Source organism: Ananas comosus, linkage group 21, assembly GCF_001540865.1.
Source record: "Ananas comosus cultivar F153 linkage group 21, ASM154086v1, whole genome shotgun sequence".
In the NCBI taxonomy this organism is placed as follows: domain Eukaryota; kingdom Viridiplantae; phylum Streptophyta; class Magnoliopsida; order Poales; family Bromeliaceae; genus Ananas; species Ananas comosus.
In genome coordinates, this window is record NC_033641.1 from 173,022 (window position 1) to 192,043 (window position 19,022).

General features: G+C 34.0%; 2 protein-coding genes and 1 long non-coding RNA gene across 3 annotated transcripts; 2 read left to right on the plus strand and 1 right to left on the minus strand.

Moving 5' to 3' along the window:
- Positions 726-4,679, plus strand: LOC109726235 (DNA cross-link repair protein SNM1). The gene is made up of 9 exons (XM_020255730.1): positions 726-1,268; positions 1,670-1,850; positions 2,000-2,239; positions 2,316-2,460; positions 3,168-3,302; positions 3,385-3,451; positions 3,566-3,643; positions 3,996-4,048; positions 4,135-4,679. Exons 1-9 carry the CDS (start codon positions 770-772, stop codon positions 4,231-4,233), a joined length of 1,497 nt encoding a protein of 498 aa, XP_020111319.1. The 5' UTR covers positions 726-769; the 3' UTR covers positions 4,234-4,679.
- LOC109726210 (protein indeterminate-domain 2-like) lies at positions 5,562-8,861 on the minus strand. Its single transcript, XM_020255699.1, has 4 exons — positions 8,788-8,861; positions 8,493-8,661; positions 7,646-8,042; positions 5,562-6,688 (listed from the first exon to the last, which is right to left on the minus strand). The coding sequence occupies exons 2-4, from the start codon at positions 8,617-8,619 to the stop codon at positions 5,839-5,841; spliced, it is 1,374 nt and encodes a 457-aa protein (XP_020111288.1). The 5' UTR covers positions 8,620-8,661; positions 8,788-8,861; the 3' UTR covers positions 5,562-5,838.
- On the plus strand, positions 7,923-12,260 carry LOC109726212. Its single transcript, XR_002220446.1, has 4 exons — positions 7,923-8,055; positions 8,316-8,420; positions 8,509-8,710; positions 12,025-12,260. It is a non-coding gene; the product is annotated as an uncharacterized LOC109726212 (long non-coding RNA).

Here is a 19,022-nt window from a genome sequence, read left to right on the forward strand (position 1 = left end):
CTAAATTTAAAACTAATTGCTTTATATTTATTAATAAAAAAAAAGCATTCTATTAATTTCATAAAAAAAACAATAAATCAGCGAAAAATATCACTTTAAAACCTCCACATTGGGGCCCAACTCGGTCCACTCTTCACTAATTGGGCCTTGTAAGGAACAAAACATTTTATAAAGGAAAAACTTCAAATACCACTCTTGCGATTTCGCACTTTCTCATTTTAGTTTTCTATGATTTAAAGTGTATCAATTTAGTGTCTTGTGGTTTTATTTTTATTTTTTTATTATCGATTCCACTAATTTTTGTATTAAATCGATGATAAAGTTAAAACTAAAGGGGACCAAAGCGAATATTCCATAAACCTAAGTTAGATATCTGAAATTTTTTGTATATACTTTAATAAAATATTAACAAAAAAACTGATAAAAAGATAAAAGTGAAAATAAAGGATACTAATTTAATAAACTTTAAATTATATAATATTAAAATAAAAAAGTGGGAAACCAGGGGTGGTGTTTGAAGTTTACACTTTTATAAATTCACATGAAACTAAAACGTGCTCGCTTTCACGCTCCCAAATGCCTACCGGGGTCCCACTTTTTTGCCCGCTCAGAACACGCCACGTGTCGGTCCCTCAGCGCTCCGCAAATCGAAATCGTCTCCACCACGCCAACTATAAAAGCCCCGGCCCCCCTCGCCCGAAAATCCCTCATTTCCCGCCGCCGATTTCAAAGCTCAACGCTTTCACCTCCTTCTTCTTCCTCCTCTCCGATGGACTCCGAGATCGCGATCGCCCCCCACGATCCTCTCCCCCTCTCCCACGAGCTCGACGAGAACGGGTTCCCCATTGGATCCTCCTCCACCGACGACGACGATGATGGCGACTATGAAGGCTACGGCGATGGCGACGGGGAAGGTCGGGATGTAGAAGACGCCGCGATCGCCGACGAATCCTCCGATGCGGTGAGTACCTTCGCCGCCGATTTCTATGGGAGCGGGACGGATTGGTCGAGCTTGGTGGCGGCGGAGGAGGAGGGGAGGAAGGAGAAGAAGGGGGGGCTTGTACAGAGAAGCCTCCTCCAGATGTGGGGGATTAAGAAGCCGAAGGAGTACGAGGAGGGGTCCGGAGGTATGGCTCGGAATCTAGGGCGAAAGCGGCGAAGGAGCGCGATGGGAGGTGAAGAGCATGTGGACCGTGTTGATCGAAGGAAGGGGCAGGAGATGAAGCTTGATCGGCCTCGTGTTTGCCCCTTCTATAAGAAGATCCCAGGTGAAATCGCTAATTGCTAATCTCTTCTTCGTGCTTCTAACAGATGACGGGAAATGGAGTTCGGGAAATACTATCGCATGCTTGAGATGAGGTTGATCGCTAGTTTCCGTAGGTCAATGATGATGTTAATGATGATGATGACGATGATGCTTTTTTTGCTGTATTAGTTGATTAAGCTATGACTATGGAAGAGGCATTGAACTTTTCTATGTTGGTAGTGTTCCTATTTTTGCTGTTTTCAAATTATGCCTAAAATAGTTTCAGAGTAATTAATCTTGCTTGTTTCTACGACGCAGGGTGGGTAACGTTGTATGGATACTTGTTGTTATAATGATTAGATATGAGTGCTCCCTTGCAAAAGACGCAACATAATCCTCATTCTTCATCTCAAATCGTTGTAGGTACACCTTTTACTGTGGATGCTTTTCGGTATGGACAAATTGAGGGATGCTTGGGATATTTTTTGAGCCATTTTCATCATGACCATTATGGTGGCTTGAGCAAGAGATGGTCTCATGGTCCTATCTATTGCAGTTCACTCACAGCTCGCTTGCTGAAAATGTGCCTCTCGGTTAATTCACTGTAAGCTTCAGCACTACTGCTCACTATAGAAGTTCTATATGCTGATTTCCCTGTTACAGCTTATTTCAGTATCTTTACAAATTGCAAAAAGTGCTACTAAGTGTCTCTTCTAGTTGTTAAGGTTTATTGATCAACTGGGTTTTCTCCAGTTATATTTGTCCTCTGGAGCTTGATACTGAATATGACATAGAGGGAGTCAAGGTAACAATGTTAGATGCCAACCACTGCCCCGGTGCAGCTGTTATTCATTTCCGCTTAAGTGATGGAAGAACCTATCTACACACCGGAGATTTCAGGGCATGTAAATTGATGCACTCCCACCCTCTTCTTCTCAATCACCGAATTAATGTTCTTTACCTGGATACAACGTATTTGAACCCTAAGTATAGGTGAATTTGTGAACTCTTTAGAAGTTTTTTTTTTTCCCTTTCAACAATTGTTACTCAAGGTTGATTTTTTTTTCAGGTTTCCACCTAAAGAGGATGTTGTGGATTTTGTTGTGAAGAAAACTCATAACTGTCTAAAGAAACAACCGAGGACCCTTGTTGTTGTTGGGGCATATAGCATTGGGAAAGAGAATGTTTATCTTGCAATATCTCAGTCTTTGGAGGTAAAGACTAGTGTAGTAGCTAGGAAAACTGAAGAAGTAAAAACTCTTGAATTTGAGATCAGGTTGCATTCTTCCAAGTCTGAATTGATCCTTGTCTAGAATAAGTGTCATCTTCTGATGCCCTTTCGGATCAATTTTGTACTTTGCAAACGAGTACATATGATGGAAAAGGGCAGTTGTGTCTTTGTTTTATCTTTGCATATTAACTTTTGAAAATATAGAAAGAGATTAACTAGAAAAATGCAGATCTTTAATAAACTAAGATATAATTGAGAAAGGGATTTTTTAAAGAAGAAAAACCTTTTACTTAGACTTACTGTTGTGGCATCTATGAAACTGAATACGGGATGACCAAAACTATGTGTAGTAGCATATGCCTGTTCCTTGGCCAAAATTTGGAACCCCAAATAACCACACTAACTTGAAAGGATTTAGATGAAACGAAATGAACAATCTCATATATGGGTTAATTAATCGTAAGAGCTCTTGTTTATAGAGAATCATAGGAGCCTTGTTATGTGTAATTTATGTACATAGCTGTATAATATGGTACTCCTGTACTTGAAAAATGAACATAAGTTGAACCAAACATCTGCAGCCCTTAAGTTCTTTAGGTGGTTTTCTGCCGTCTTGATGATCTCATGCCTGCTCGCAGTTAAAATGAACTTTTACTGGCATTTTCTAGTTGATAATTCTTACTGTTGTAGGTCCCTATATACGCAAATGCATCAAGGAGACGGATTCTTCAGTCATTTGGTTGGCCTGAGTTATCTGGAAGGCTTTGTTCAAGTGGCCAGAGTTCTCCACTTCATGTTCTACCTCTTTCTTTCTTGCGGCATGAGGTCTTGGTGTTAAATTTCCTTACATTCTCAATGTCAAGTTTCTCTTATATCATCTTATCAGCCTGCAATTGTTGTATTTTAGAACCTGAAGGAGTACTTGAAGACTCTTAACAAAAGGTTCACAGCCATCTTGGCTTTCCGACCCACAGGTGAATCATTTAGCTTGTGTGTGTGTGTGTGTGTGTGTGTGTGTGTGTGTGTGTGTGTGTGTGTGTGTGCGTGGGGCACATATTTGACCCATTTTTCTATTATTGTTTTTTTAGGTTGGACTTTCTCCGAGTCAACTGGAAACCAGCTGGATTTAATCAAACCAAGTACGAAGGGCAATGTGACTATATATGGTACCTTTATCTTGTCTATGTTCATTCTGCTTTACTTAAATGCAACAATGTCGTTTCAATTGTACTTTCCGGAAGTGTTGAATGGACAGTTGCATATATAAAGGGCTAAAGACAATGACTACTCTATTTGTTTAAGAAAGAAGGAGACTAGTCCTTTTCTATGTGATCAAGCTCAGGAAAATAAAGAAGATGAAATGGAAACAAAAATGTCGTAGGCTAAATGATTTTTTCCCCCCTGTTTAGTGTCAGGATTTTTCTACTGAACTGCAGCTGTTGGTATTTGATTTGTTTTTTTTTGGGGGGGCATTTTTACTATGGTTTGGCTTGTGAGACAAGCTATTTATTTTTACAGGTGTTCCTTACAGCGAGCACTCAAGTTTCACAGAGCTTAGAGATTTTGTGAAGGTACAAAGTTGACTTATTAATACCAATTTTAGCTTCTAAGTTATGGCCTGACATTTTTATCTCTGCTTTTTTTTTCTTTTGGTTAGTTTTTGAGACCTGAGAAGATAATTCCCACGGTCAATATTGGGAATGCTGCAAGTCGTGATAAAATGCAAGCATATATTCGTGAATGGCTGAAGGTTTAGTCTGTATATAAACCCCGAAAGGGTACATTCATCTGTTTTGGCGATGGAGAATGTTGGGATATGCTGTGACCAAAGGGCATAGCTATTGGGCAAATTGCTATTATGTCACCTTTCCAACAATTTGGCGAGGTAATTTTCCACATATGATCTGCCTGTGAAGAGGGTTTGATGCAGCTGTTGATCTGTTATGTGCAACAATCATTAACAAAATTTTAATTTGCTTCTTCTTGGTAAAAATACATCCATTGTTTCTATTGAATTAATGTTTGAAATTGTTGTTCAGATTCCTAATATCCGTTTCCACCCTGGAATTTGTAATGTTGTGATAACATTATTTTGTAAATCTCTTTCAGCTATTATTAACTACTTCTTGACAATTATTCTAGAGATTCCCAGTTTGTCTATTGTCCAACTCTTGATAGTCTATTCCTTCTACCAAATTTCCATATCTACTCTGTCTCTATTTTAGATAATCTGCTAGCAAAAGTTATTTGATGTTATTTCAAAGCTGCAAAACCTGACCTCTGTGTTACGCCACCACTTAAAATCCTGAGCGCCAGCTCAGTTGTCACTTTTTCATTCTTGGCTTGGAGCTGGGTGTCATTGGGGGAGGATGGTTTTTTGCTGTAAATTGATCGGGAATTACTATTCAGATCTGGCTTATGTGTTTGTGTTTAGTTGGATCCACACTTTTCAATTTTTATTAATTTTGAGGCAAACTCCAATCGGCTTTCTGTCTATCTCTCTCAAAGTCATTTTTTTGAGGATTTATATTTAAACTAAGATGGACTCCGATTATACTATAATTATAATCCTAGAAGTGGTGAAGGGCTAGGCCAATTGGCCTCACTTGAAAAATTGGGCTTGGGCTACTAAGATATACAGTTCATCTCTTACTGAAAACAGCTCAGAGAATGAGGGTTCTTCATGGTACAATCTTACCCATGTGAAGTAAGAATGGTCAGATTGCCTATGTGCTCTTTTTGGGGAAAAAAAAAAAAAAGAGAAAAAGATTTATCAGGTGCAGGTGCTCAGTCCTTTGTCTTGTTTGAAGTTCTGGAACTTTTGAGGGACTTGAGAAACAAGAGAAGACCTTGTCTTCGGTAATGTCATGTTAGTCACTCTCCTACCATTATACACACTTTAAGGTACTTCAATTGCTTTTATTGATGAATGAGCATTAATCTATCTATTATTCAGAAACAACTGCAGAAATATGTGTTATGCTTTCTCACATATGTTTGATCACAAATATCAATTTTTCCTACAGGTGTCAAGATAAATATCTGAACTATAGTCCTTGACATTTAACAGGTAAGAACAACTTCTAAGTCAATTTGATTTCCAATTCGGCAAATGAATGTTCTTCGTTCACAAGAATAATACTCCAATTAACTTCCAATTTGAAATCCACTTGATTGTAAACACCACCGACAGGATTATTTAGTGCTAATAGGATGTGTAAGATTACTGTTCGAACTGCTGGTTGTCAACAGCCAGTTAAGAAACTCTATGGGAAATGGCAAGAGCAACTGTAAGAGCTAATATTAACTACTTCAGAATTCCCGCATTGGATAAGAGCTAAAATGAACAAAATGAACTACTTCAGAAATCCCACATTGGTTTCTCCAATGCGGTCGAACCATGAGGCATCTGATGATAAGAATAGATATCCTGTTGATTCTCCTGCTGTCCATCAGAATAATTCAGTACTACTGGGTCGTTGTCGTAGCTATGACCACTTATTCCAATAGTTCCAACAGGCCCTAGTCCCAAAAAATCTTGGGTCATTCTCACATCTCTTTCCCTTGATATTTCTTGATGAAAATTATTACCTTGCTGCATCTCTCCTTCATGAGTGTTATTATCATTTCTATTCCCTTTTGAGTTCGTCTGAAAGGTACTTTGATTGCCCAAATTAGGAACGTTCCACATCAATCCGGAAGTTTCGAAGTGATCATTGACAGGCTCTTGCACAGACCGAGGAAACCTAGTTGTAGTGGTTGAGTAGCCGGTGAAGCCTCGCAGAAGTATAGGCGAGAGCGAATCATCACTGGCCTTTGCTCCTAGCTCTGCAGCTTTCTGTAGTAAAGCAGTTGCAGACATATAAGCAGAAGCAGAACCCATTGGCATATAATGGCTGCTCGAACCGCCTCCGCTTAGTTGGAACCAAGAATCTTTTGATGCGATCTGGCTAGATAACATCTCAGAGCTTCTTTCTATTAGTGGATTCAGTGATAAAGATCGAAGAGGGTTGTTAGGATTCTGGTCAGAAGTAGAAGAGTTCATAAGCGTATCTGCAGTTGAGGAACTTAAACTAGGCATCGAATGGGAAAGCATGTCTTGGGGTTGGCTCTGCAAATTTCCCACCATGGTCGTGAGGCTGTGGTTGACTCTGGCGTTCTCTTCTGCCAATGCATCGCAGAACGCGCGGTGTGTCACAAAACTGTCCTTCCTGAGTTATCGTAACAGAAACTTTAACTTTTAAATGTATTTAATGAAAGTTTGGAGCGACAAAAATAGGTATTACTGCAGCACTACTTGGCGATAGTGAATGGTGAAAATCAACTAAATGTGTTTCGTAGCTTGTTAAATTTTGAACTCTTTGAATGGTAACACCAAATGCAAACCCCAACCTACTGAACCTACCCATGAGTCCTTTGGGATCCATATTGTGCAAGGAGACATTGTTGCGGAATCCAACCTCCTTATCTGGAAAGGAAGCATTGGGTGGAGAAGAACCTCTTTTTTTTTTGTACTTTTGGCCCTACATCATGAGGATGTGATGATTATGTTTCTCTTTTCATGTGACAGAAGTGAGCCATCGACCTATTTAGTCAATTCCCTCAGATGGTTATTTCTGTATCTGAAGGCGTCTGTGGACCCCAAGGAGGTTGTTCTGAGGCCGACAAAGGTGAGTGTATATGCACAAGGACCAACTAACTAACTAGCTAAATTGCTACGACTTCAAACATTATATAGTGAAAATGTATATGCAGTAATATCTGAACAACAAACAGTGAGTAACTCCTTTTAGAAGGAATCCCATACGATCATACTGAGTAACTCCTTTTACAAGGAATGCCATACAATCATACTCTTAAATTTGCCACTACTATAAACATTTCAGCATGCTTCTTGAAAAGTTGTAAAATTCATATTTCTGGCTTTTCATAGGCTTGCATTGGGGTATTAAGATAGGTTGGTCACTTTTTCTAATTGATCTGCCTTTAGTATCCAAGTTATACCTGATATGTATTAATGCGTCCTCAGCTTCAATCCGAGTGCGTAGTAGCCTTATCCTTATAGTCTTTTTAAATAGGTTTGAAATATTTAATTTGTCAGTGCAAATATGTAAGAGCAAATGTGGATGAAAAGGAGTAGATAGATGATCAGTTTCACAGAAAATTACCTCGAGAAAATTGTTCCGCAGTCACAGCGGTACTCCTTGGTGCCGCATATCTTTGAGTGAGCCTTCCAATCCGACTGAACCGCATACCTCTTTGAGCACTTATCACACTTCCACTTCTTCTCCCCGTGCTTCCTCGAGTAGTGCTTTTTAATCCCTGTGAGGTCCCCCAAAGCCCTGCTGGGGTCGTGGTGTGTGCAACTGACCTCTGGGCACACATACACCCTCTTCTTGGATTCTGTACCGCTTCTCTGTTTTAGCTTCCATGGCAGGTTGTGGCCTCTCCTATGGAGTTGAAGATTCTGATCCCTTTGGAAACCTTTGTGGCACACTTCGCATATGTAGCGGTTTGTCGCCAAGAGTGTATGTGGCGAGAGAGCTATTACTTCCGCATCAGGGTCTACATATCGGAGGTATGTACAGTTATTCTTCTTTAAAACTTAGGAAAAGAATTTCCAATTGTTTCTAATTCATTTTTAGTATGTCTTGCTTCATCTGGTTCATTAAACTTTTATTTTGTCACTCAGCTGAGAACACTTTTTCTCTAAGGAATCTTAATGTGGACTAGACAGCTCTACTCAAAAGAAAAAAAAGAAGTGGATAAACTTAATGATAGATAGGCATATGTCTCAAATATTTGTCAGAAAGATTATACAATTACCTTATTTTGTAGGTGATCTATAAACATGGCATGGATAAAGTGGACTGGTCAGAACAAGAAAAGGAATAATCAAGTGCTAAATTTATAAAGCTCAGCAAAACATCAATACTGCCAGATGTATGATTTTCTCTTTTTTCTCTTTCTTTTTTTCTTTTTTGAGATAAAGCAGAATTCACCAATGCTTCTTGCCTGGATTTCCTGGAAGGCTTCGCCTCTTCTTCGTTCCCGTTGGCGCGCTCTCACCTTTACTTGAAGATGGCACAATTGGTTTCTGCTGCAAATTGTTGTGGGATTCTTCCTCGGAGGAGTTGGACATTCTTTCGGAACTCGAGTTTTCCTCAAGTTGGAAGAAGGGGAACTGATGATATATACAAGGCAAAGGATCAAAAAGCGACAAGCAGAAAAAGGTAAATTCCAATTGTGATCCCTATTTAGATTGCAGTCCAAGTATTGATATTAATTTGGGTGCTGAGAATTTGATTACCTCATCATGAGGATTGCCTTGTTCTTGTTCTAAAAGGAACTTTCACACTGCATGGATTTTCTAGGGCTTTGCTGTTTGTCTTTTTGCTAGGTAGAGGCTAGAGAGAGAACAAGAGTAGTGCAACCACAAGGGTAAGAAATTGAAGAGGTGAGATTCCAAGTTAACCATGATCTATATATATCAGGTTAAAAGTATAAACTAAGTGAAAAATAGAAAACAAATTAAGGACACCACATATCTAGGTATACCTAATTCTTATGCTGAGTGGTGTTAATGGTTAACTTAGCATGATTGTGATTAACCAGACTATTGGTAATTATTGAGTCCAAATAGGCCAATGAAAACTGCCACATAAATGGATTGTGAAGAGTCTACAGAAAGTTATAAGGGTAAATGTTTTTCTTCTTTCAACTAAAATAGGAGATAAAAATTATTGAAAAAGTTGATGATCCTTTAATGCATTTACAGTGTCCATTCTATGTTCTGTTGAAGGATTCAAGCCAACCCTAGAGTTTAAGCTTGTAGGTAGAGGTTGTACTCTCTCAAATAGGGTCCCCCCTGTTTAATCAAAAAAAAAAAAAGAAAAAAGAAAAAGCTTGTAGGTAGAGAAACCTTTCGTATTATACTCATGTCAGTATTCTATTTTCCATCTAATTTGGGACCTATATTCTTAACATGTTCAAATGGAAAAATTAAGGTAAAAATATATGAAACTTATCCAAATTATGGCCGCTTTTGATCTAACTACACAATTCCTGAAATTTTGATTTTGCTATCCAATTTTTCATATCATGTGGTTTGAGCCATTTGATGGTTCTTCGATTGCAAAATTAGATTAGAGCACATTGCTTGCTTCGATGAAAATATAATTACATGAATTATTTGATACACTTTAGTTAAATATGTTAAATAAAATGATACATCCAAATGTTGTAGTAAAAAAGACATCAAATGGATAACAAAATTAAAATTTTGAAAGATTGAGTCGTCGAATCAAACGGGTCATAATTCCGGTTGGTTTCATAAGGTTTTACCAAAAATCAAAGCAATATTTAATGTGAACTCAGTCTCGTTATATCATATTTTTCATAATTTTTTGTATAAAATGGTGGTGAGAGAGAAAATAATCAGCTCAAATTAAGTTGACATAATGCTATTGCAGAAGCATTTATTACTGAGTTGCATGATGAGTTTATCATAGCTTTATTTTATTTGTCTTACTATTTGTGGTTTATACATTAGAATTTAGATATCAGCAGTTAACCTATTTGTTGGGTTGTAGCTTTTGCCATAAGCAAACACAATGATGTAGTGATACACAAAACTGAATGAGTAGATAGTGACAGGCGTTGCTAGGACAAAGGAGGATGCCAAGGGAGAGAACCGTGTGAAGAGACAATGTTGATAAATTATCTGGCTAATAATATATTCTCAAACAACTATGTTGCGAATAAAAACAAAAAAGGGTAAAATATATGGTTAGCCCCGTAGTATATCAATATAGCAACTTGGTTCCTGTATTTTTCATATTGAAAAGATATTAAAAAACCAAAATTTTTAGTAAATGACTATTTTGATCTTCTATAAAAATGTACTTATTTTAGTTCACATTGGATATGATTAAGTGTCTGTTTGCTTGCTAAATAAGATATATAATGGTAAGTAATTCAGGATGAATATTTTCTTCTGTCATTGAAAGTTAGGAATTTGATTTTTATTCCTTGAAATGTCATAGCAATCATAATTTGTTTGGATAGAATATTTCATCTATGAGATGCTTTATTTTATTCTGGCAAAATGACTCGAAGGTCGGATATACTATCTATTATAGACATTTGATTATGTTTTTTTATCTATTATATATTTCTTGAGTAAATAAAAAAGATATATTCATGCATCCAAAGAGGGCCTAAATGTTATTTTACTACATATTTTAATCTTTTGAATGGTTAGGGATTGAAAGCACAATATATATAATTGAGCTCCTATGCTTGTTAAAGTACTAAGCCATTGGTGCTCGTAAGTTTTTGACCCTTGAATTAAGAGATGTGCGGTTAGAATGAAGTGGTCCCTTTGGGTTGAGTGAGTGGGTAGTTGAATAGTATGATCTAACGGGTGGAAATAATCAAACGGGTAGATCTAATGACGAAAAACTTACAAGCACTAACTGTTTGGTACTTTTACAAGCACCATAATCGGACTCTCTCTCTCTATATATATAGAATGAGGCTAATACATTATCTATAGTACCGGAGCTCCAGTACTATTGTTTCGTTTTGATCTTAGGGTGTTCAAATCAACGATCGTCAAATATAATCTAGAATATATGAAGTTCTTAGGAATATATGTCAAAATGAACGATGAAAATTGAACAATTTTTAAAAATTAAGGATAGAACTTTTGAATTCAAGATTAAGGATGTTGACCTTGATTTAGATAGTTTAAAGTGTTTTCTATCAAAATTTGAATGAATTTAGATTTTTCTGCATTATTAAACTACAAACTCGTCATAGTAGTCATTGAAAATTGACAAGTTTGAAATGGTTTGATCATAAAAATAAACTATATCGAAAAAATATAAAATTTTATTTTTAAAAACATCAAATATTTTAGATCAGTTTTAATGGTGTGGATCGTTGATATGAACATCCTAATATTGAAAACAAGACTACAGTACCGGAGCCTTGGTACTATTGATAGTATAGGGGCCTAGCTCTCTCTCTCTCTCTCTCTCTCTCTCTCTCTATATATATATATATATATATATATATATATATATATATTANAGACTACAGTACCGGAGCCTTGGTACTATTGATAGTACTTCAATCCCAATTTCTACACTACTCTCTCTCTCTCTCTCTCTATATATATATATATATATATATATATATATATATATATTAGAAAGTTGGGGATGTAAAGATCTTAAATAAAAATTACAAAGATCAAGTTACTGTATGGGGACAGTATAGGGACCATCTAAACATTCTACACAAAAAGAAAAAGAAAAATGTTAGGGGTCAGTTGTTGTCAGTTGTTGTATTCCTAATTCCTCATTTAACCTCTTTTGCTGAGGGTTGGGACCCTCATTTGTCTTTTTATTTATTTATTTAATGTTACGTGAAAGATATTGCAGGGCCCATATGAATATATATATTTTCAAATGATTGAGTGAATGGGATACAAACAAATGGTGACGGTGTTTAGTTGATTGGTTCGGTCACTTTTTTGCAGGACCATTGAACTGACCAAATTGCCGTAGAGAGATCTCCAACGTAATCTTATCTTATGGTAATCTACTTCTACTCCCCAAAATCTTGATTACACAAATCCTCAAGTTAATCTAATCTAATCCCAACTATTGCATAATATTCAGATTCAGATGGATTTTTAATTCCGTATTTCATGTTTTCTTTTTTCAAAAAAAAAAAACTTTAATATGTGATATTGAATGCATGGTCAAATGGTTAAATATTTTTTTTGGAAAAACTTCAAATATCATTCATGTGTTTTCGTACTTTTTCACTTTAGTATCTTATTATTTAAAGTGTATTAATTTAGTACCTTGTGGTTTCGTACTTTTTCATTTTAATATCCTGTAGTTGAAAGTGCATTAATTTAGTATTCTGTGGTTTCATTTTTTTCTTTTTGTCAGCTCTTCTGTTAATATTTTATTAAATTATATACAAAAAATTTTAGATACTCTATCTAGGTTTATCGAATATTCACTTTAGTATCCTTTAATTTTAATTTTGTCACTGATTTAACGAAAAAAATTAATGAAATGAATAATAGAAAAAGAAAAACGAAACCACAGGGTACTAACTTGATACACCTTAAATTGGTACTAAAGTAAGAAAGTGCGAAACCACAGGGCTTAACTTGATACAATTTAAACCATAGATTATTAAAGTGAGAAAGTGTGAAACCATAAGAAGGGTATTTAAAGTTTACCCTATATTTTTTTATAGTGAGGGGACCAAAAAAAGTTGTGATTTTTCTTACTTCCCAATCTGAATTAAAAGCCGCAAATTGTTATTGTCAAAAGGGTTTTGAGTTTTTGGTTCATCACTGTTTTGGTTATGGTTTTAAATGCTACTGCTGCCACTTTTGGTTTAATTTTGGCTTTTGAATTTCGGTCTTAGTTTTTGGGTTTGGTTGTAATTTTCTCAAAACCCCAACTCAACGCCTTCAAATTGGCACTTCCAATCACATTAGTGTTATCTTTCCTGAAAATATGCCTCAGAAAGATTAAAATTACTTTGCTTCCGTAGGTAATATCACCTTGTATATGTTGCAATAAATCATTTAAAAATCTAATTTTTGCAGTACCATCGGAAAGCAAAAAAGTATATCTGTTCTACATTTAATAGTATTATTGAGATCTGCATACCAAATGGGTCTTCATGGCATAATAGTACAAGTTTGCATCTAAAGATGTTAAATATAAAAATATTTAAAACATCGTTCTCTAATAACTCAAGTTTTTAGAATACAACGGTTGTTTCACATGGTATGAGAGCAGAAGGTTTCGAGTTTGAGTCATGTCGGATTTCTAGCATATTAATTTTTTTCTATTTAATTCAAGCCCACGTCATGGGCCGGCTAGAAAAAAAAGTCTTGAGCCCACATGTGATGAGAAAGTGTTAAATATAAAAATATTTAAAACAACTGTTATACTCTAATAATCTTTTCCTTGTCGGCCGGTTGGTACTTGGTAGTGAAACCTGCTGTTGGGCTTCTCTGGTTGAACCAGTCATCAGGGCCGTCCTGTAGGAACAATGAAGAATTCGAGTACATATATGTATATTTTTTTAGAGAGAGAATGGTAGTATATTATTTTCTTATTTACTTTTTTAAGAAATAAAGTTATTTAAAATGTAAAGCAATTAGATTTCAAAATTGAAGTCTTATATTTCAACTATAAAATTTTTTGTCACTTATGCTAGTAACGGACAATAGAACTCAAGAGTTATTTAAGAAAAATACATAAAAGTAGCTTGAACTATCATTTTTTTTTTTTTTTTTTAGAGAGTATGATGATAGCCATTAATTTAGGAAAGTGAAACAAACGTGAGGCAGCTGGGCCTTGAGATAAGCAAGGGAAAAAGAAAAAAAGAAAAAGCTAAAGAAAAGAAGGGAAAAAAAAAAAAAAAAAGAAGCTAAAAAAGACTCCAAAAAAAACTTATTAAACAGCCCTTTCCAGTTTCTCTAGCACGATCGAATGTCCAGAATCATCCAGGACCTAATGTCCATGTTTAAATTTTTATTAAAGTTTGGGTTCGATACTCAAAATCTGTTTGAAATTCTAATTTCAGTACCTTGATGTTATCCCCAACAACAGGAGAGACCGTTGCTTGAATGCAGTGTTATCTCTTTCCATATCATCTCATACTTTTAATTGAACCATCTAAAATTTAAAATTATTATGAAAATTAGATAGTGGCAATAATTTTTTGGACAGCTTTACGAATGATGAGGTGAAGAAATTAGGACATGTTTGGTTCACCTATTTTAAACTATGAAATCGGAATGGAATTCATTGATTCCGATAGTTGCTGTTTGTTTTATAGGAATCGGATTTCGATTTTCATTTCATTGTGGAATGAGAATGGCCAAATCCATTTATGATCCAATCCGACTTTGAATTCCGAATTGACTCATTCGAAAGTAAACTATTCAAAATCTTCTTTCACCAATACCTATCTCTTCTCCCTTCATCACTTTTTTTCTTTCTTAATCAAATCCCTCTCTTAAAAATTTTAAATTTTCATGCCAATAATAATGAACCAAATATTTTTGAATGATTCGTCATTCCATTTTCCATTCCAAAACAATCCAATTCCATTTCTTGTTCCTATCCCGATCATGAACCAAACATGCCCTAAGATTCTGTAAAGATTAGGACCCTAAAAAATGCAAGTGTTTAAAGTTTTGTCTCCATTTACAAACAGCTTGTAGTTCTGATAATCTCTGTGTATTTTTCACCCTGCAGGTAAATTTATACTAAATGGTTTGAAAGTATGGGAGATGAAAAATGTCGGATTGTTTGTGTTAATCATTAATTCCAAATACTGAGGTATTAGAATGATTTAAATAATTCACTTAAAACATATACAAATATAGCACTCACGAAATCAGCCTCCCATCACTTTCAATATGATTCGACTCAATCCAACTCGACCTTCCGTCATAGGACAGAATGTTGGTCCTTTAAGCCAATAGAAAAAACCTTCTTTATGATATGATCAAGAATCCAATCTCCTTTGTATACCAAAAAAATGTTGAATGAGAAAGAGAAAAGAATAAAATATATATATATATATATATATATATATATATATATGGGAGCATAGTATAAACCAAACAACAAATCCTAGTTATTGCTTACTTGATTCTTCATTCACATTTATTTAACAAAATCTAAATGATTTATACGAGTAATATTTTATGAAACCCAAAAGTTTTGGTTCCTTCTCAGTTAGTGATCGAGCATGTTTCGCGGCTTCAAATGGATGGAAAATACGTTGCATCATAATCTCTTATACTAACAGATTTATCACACTAACAGCTAGCACCAATGTTAATTTTTTTAAAATAACTATTTATTTATCTGTCTTTCTACTTGTCCACTATTTACGCATATCTATGAAATAGATCTAGTATATAGTTTATCTATCTGTTCTTTGTTTTCTCATTTTCTTAAGTGCTTATGAAACCACTTATTTATTGTTTTTACACTAAATAAGGCTAGTAAAATAAGAATTCTCACACTAATGTAGTATAAACTTTAATTCTTCAATTTATTATGACAACATGGTAATTAAATACTATTGTCGTAAAAGCGGACCACTCTAATTAATCTCGCGTACTAGCCGACAAAGTCGATGCTAATTGTGTTGCTCTTTCTTGCTTTTATTTGTATAGCACTGCAACGTATTTACCTGCATGCACGGCATGAGTCTTCAAAATAGTTAATCTAGTTATCCACTTGTCCATTTTCGTAAACGTGTTTATACAAATATGTAAAAAAGAGTTCTTAGTTTCTCTTATGTGGTAGTATAATTACTTATTGCATTATTTTCTGTAACTAAAACGATAAAATTGGAAGAGAGAAATAATCGCGTTAATATAGTGTTGTTATTTCCTTTATTTTTTGATTATGTGGCAAAATGCATCATTAAAAAAGAAGTTAAATACTTAAAAGAAATAGCATCCTCTAGTTTCTTAATTCATGGCTAATCCTGTTGCTATTTCGGCTAATGCTTTTTTGAAGTGGGAATAAAGGGAGAATATAATTGCCTGAACCACATGTATACATACACTCTGTACCCCCAACATTTTTTTTTTTTGAATTTTAGTGTTTTAATTAATAGTATCTATCATATATATATATATATATATATATAGTACGTATAAAAAAAATATGTATTATAAAAATCTATAACCTCAAAAATTAATGGTAGAGAAAGAGTTATTCTAAATTTATGATTTTTGACGTATAAATCTTTTAATATTATAAAATCGACCAAATAAATTAAATGTTACTTTACTGTAGAATTTTAATGGTAGGGTGCGTATGCGTATGAGACTAAATTATAGACAAGGTACAGGTAATAAATTGTCCTTTTATTGACTTGCCTCGTAAATCGTGCGCCACAGCTGAACATTTTTTGTACTTAAGTATTGCTGCAGATTTTCCCGGCAGCTACATCTTATTTTGTTGATTTTATGCACCCAGTCAAAAAATCTCATATGTATTTTTTAAATAATATTCACAATTTTTTTTTTTATATTTTAGTTAGTTAGCATGAAAAATTAATTGCATGGTAATCTCTTCTACACTGTTAACTTGTCTTTCTGCATAGTGTCAATTTTCTTAAAATATTTTTTATTGTTGTATTAAATTATCTAAATACACCGATCGAAACATAAAGCTGTTTAATATCATCAATCATATTAATATTAAGAAGTTATAAGTTTGTAAACATAGTGCAGTTGTTTTTTTTTATTTGTTATAACAACGAGGCTAGGTGCACAATTAAAATTTTAGTTATTAAAGAATTAAAGAATGCTCTAAACTCTCACAGCAAATGATGTACTAAAAATTAATAGTGTATTTTATCTATCTATAAGTACACTATTCTATTTGTGATTTTGTCGGTCTATATAAATACGCTTGTCAAAAAATAAGATCACTTAGTATTACTAATTACGCTAAATATATACAAAATATAAATTTAGAACGGAGTGAATGATTTATTTTTGCTTGTTATAATAGTGTTACAAGTAAAGAAAGAGCGCGGTATATTCTCATATTAATCGATGAATTGAAAATTAATTATGCTGTTATCTCCTCGGCACCATTGCAAAGTTTTTGTCCATCTATTTGTAAACCAATCTATACGTCGCACTATCTAACTATGCATGTCAAAATAATAAATTTATTAACTAATTATATAAATATACTGAAAGATATAAATTCACAAATACAATGAAGGATTTATATTTTCATTTGTTATAATGATGTGGCAAGCAACTTTATTAAAAGCTTAGCTTATAAGGAGAGCACGCTTCAAATTCGCATACTAACAAATGAATTAAAAACTTATCATGCCGTTATCTTTTCTATATATCTGCAACGTGTCTTTCTGCATGGCATTAATCTCCTTACCCGTGTGTCCACTTGTCTATGTATCTGAAAATTTTTCTGTCTGCCAAGCTATTTATGTACATCTATTAAAAAATTAAGATTACTTAATATCACTAATTATATGAATATAAAAAAAATTATAAATGGATGATTTATCATGAATCAAGTATTTGCAATTTGTGCTAACAAAAAAATGCAAACATTCCTACTAAATTTTGTTATAAATATATATATACACTAAAATTAAAAAGGCTAAGAAATTTTAAAAGAAAAATAAGTTAGTGATAAACTAACAAAAACTACTAACACAAGTAACAACAAAAAAAAAAAAAAAAAAATCTCCTTTTCCTCGCGGCCGTGCACCGGGTGTATAAATACATCTCATACACCGTACGAATAAAAACTCCAATGGAGAACTAAGTCCCTGAACTGGGTGTATAATTACATCTCATACACCTGCCACAAAAACACTGAGACAGGGTTAAGTGAGAATCATAACTTAAACTCTTTTATTAGAGATGTGTTCCATAACATTTAAAAAGCTTGTAAATCATAATCATTAATTTTGAATATATTAATTTTTGTTAATCAAATAATTAATGCTTCTTTTTCAATTTTTTAATTTTCGAGCTACTCACCAATGTCTAAGATTTGGAAACTTTCAAAGGTGCATTACTTTTTTTTTATCTATAGATCATAAATAGGGATTATTTGATTGCATATATATATATGGGGCCTCCCGTCCTACCAAGTTGTTTTCGATGATGCGCTTCCAAATCGACGATCGCTTCGTTAGACTTGATCTATACTATTAAAAGTATTTGGAAACTAAATTTCATAATTTTTCAACATCATTTAACTAGTGATCAAAAGATCTCAAAATTGACAATTTTAATGCTGATGTGGTGTGTTTGTGAGTTTAAACAGTATAAAACAATCCAAATGCGATGAAAATTTTATAGAAAATTCTTTTCACTATTTAGAGTAGATCAGTATATCTGATCTTGAATTTAAATCTTTTATCATTATTTTTTATGAGATTTTTATTTTCAGACCGTTCAATTTTAGATTACTGTTTGATAGGTAAATGATATCAAAAAATTATGAAATTTAGTTTCTAAATACTTTCAATAGTGTAGATCAAGTCTAACGGAGCGATCGTCGATTTGGAAGCCGCATCATCAAAAACAACTTGGTAGCACGGAGCGTCGCGTGCACCGATAGTATAGTAGCCTAATTTATATATATATATATAGTATATTATTATATTATAGTTTTAATTGTATTAAATCTAAGTAAAGTGTTTGCATCGGCACATACTAGTCGTCTACTGTATTTGGTACATGAAGTTTTGAAGCTCGAGCTCGAAGTCGTAGTATGCTACCTTTCCTTAAAAAAAAGAATTGCACAAAGCAAATAAATTATTGCATATAAAAATATCATTCTTTGATAACTTAAATTATTAGAGAAAATAAATTGCTTCATAAAATTTAATATGACATCAAAGCACATGTTGAGCCTATCAAAAAGTCTCAGAGCTCAAACATGAGGGACAATTTTCTAATAATAATATATCTAT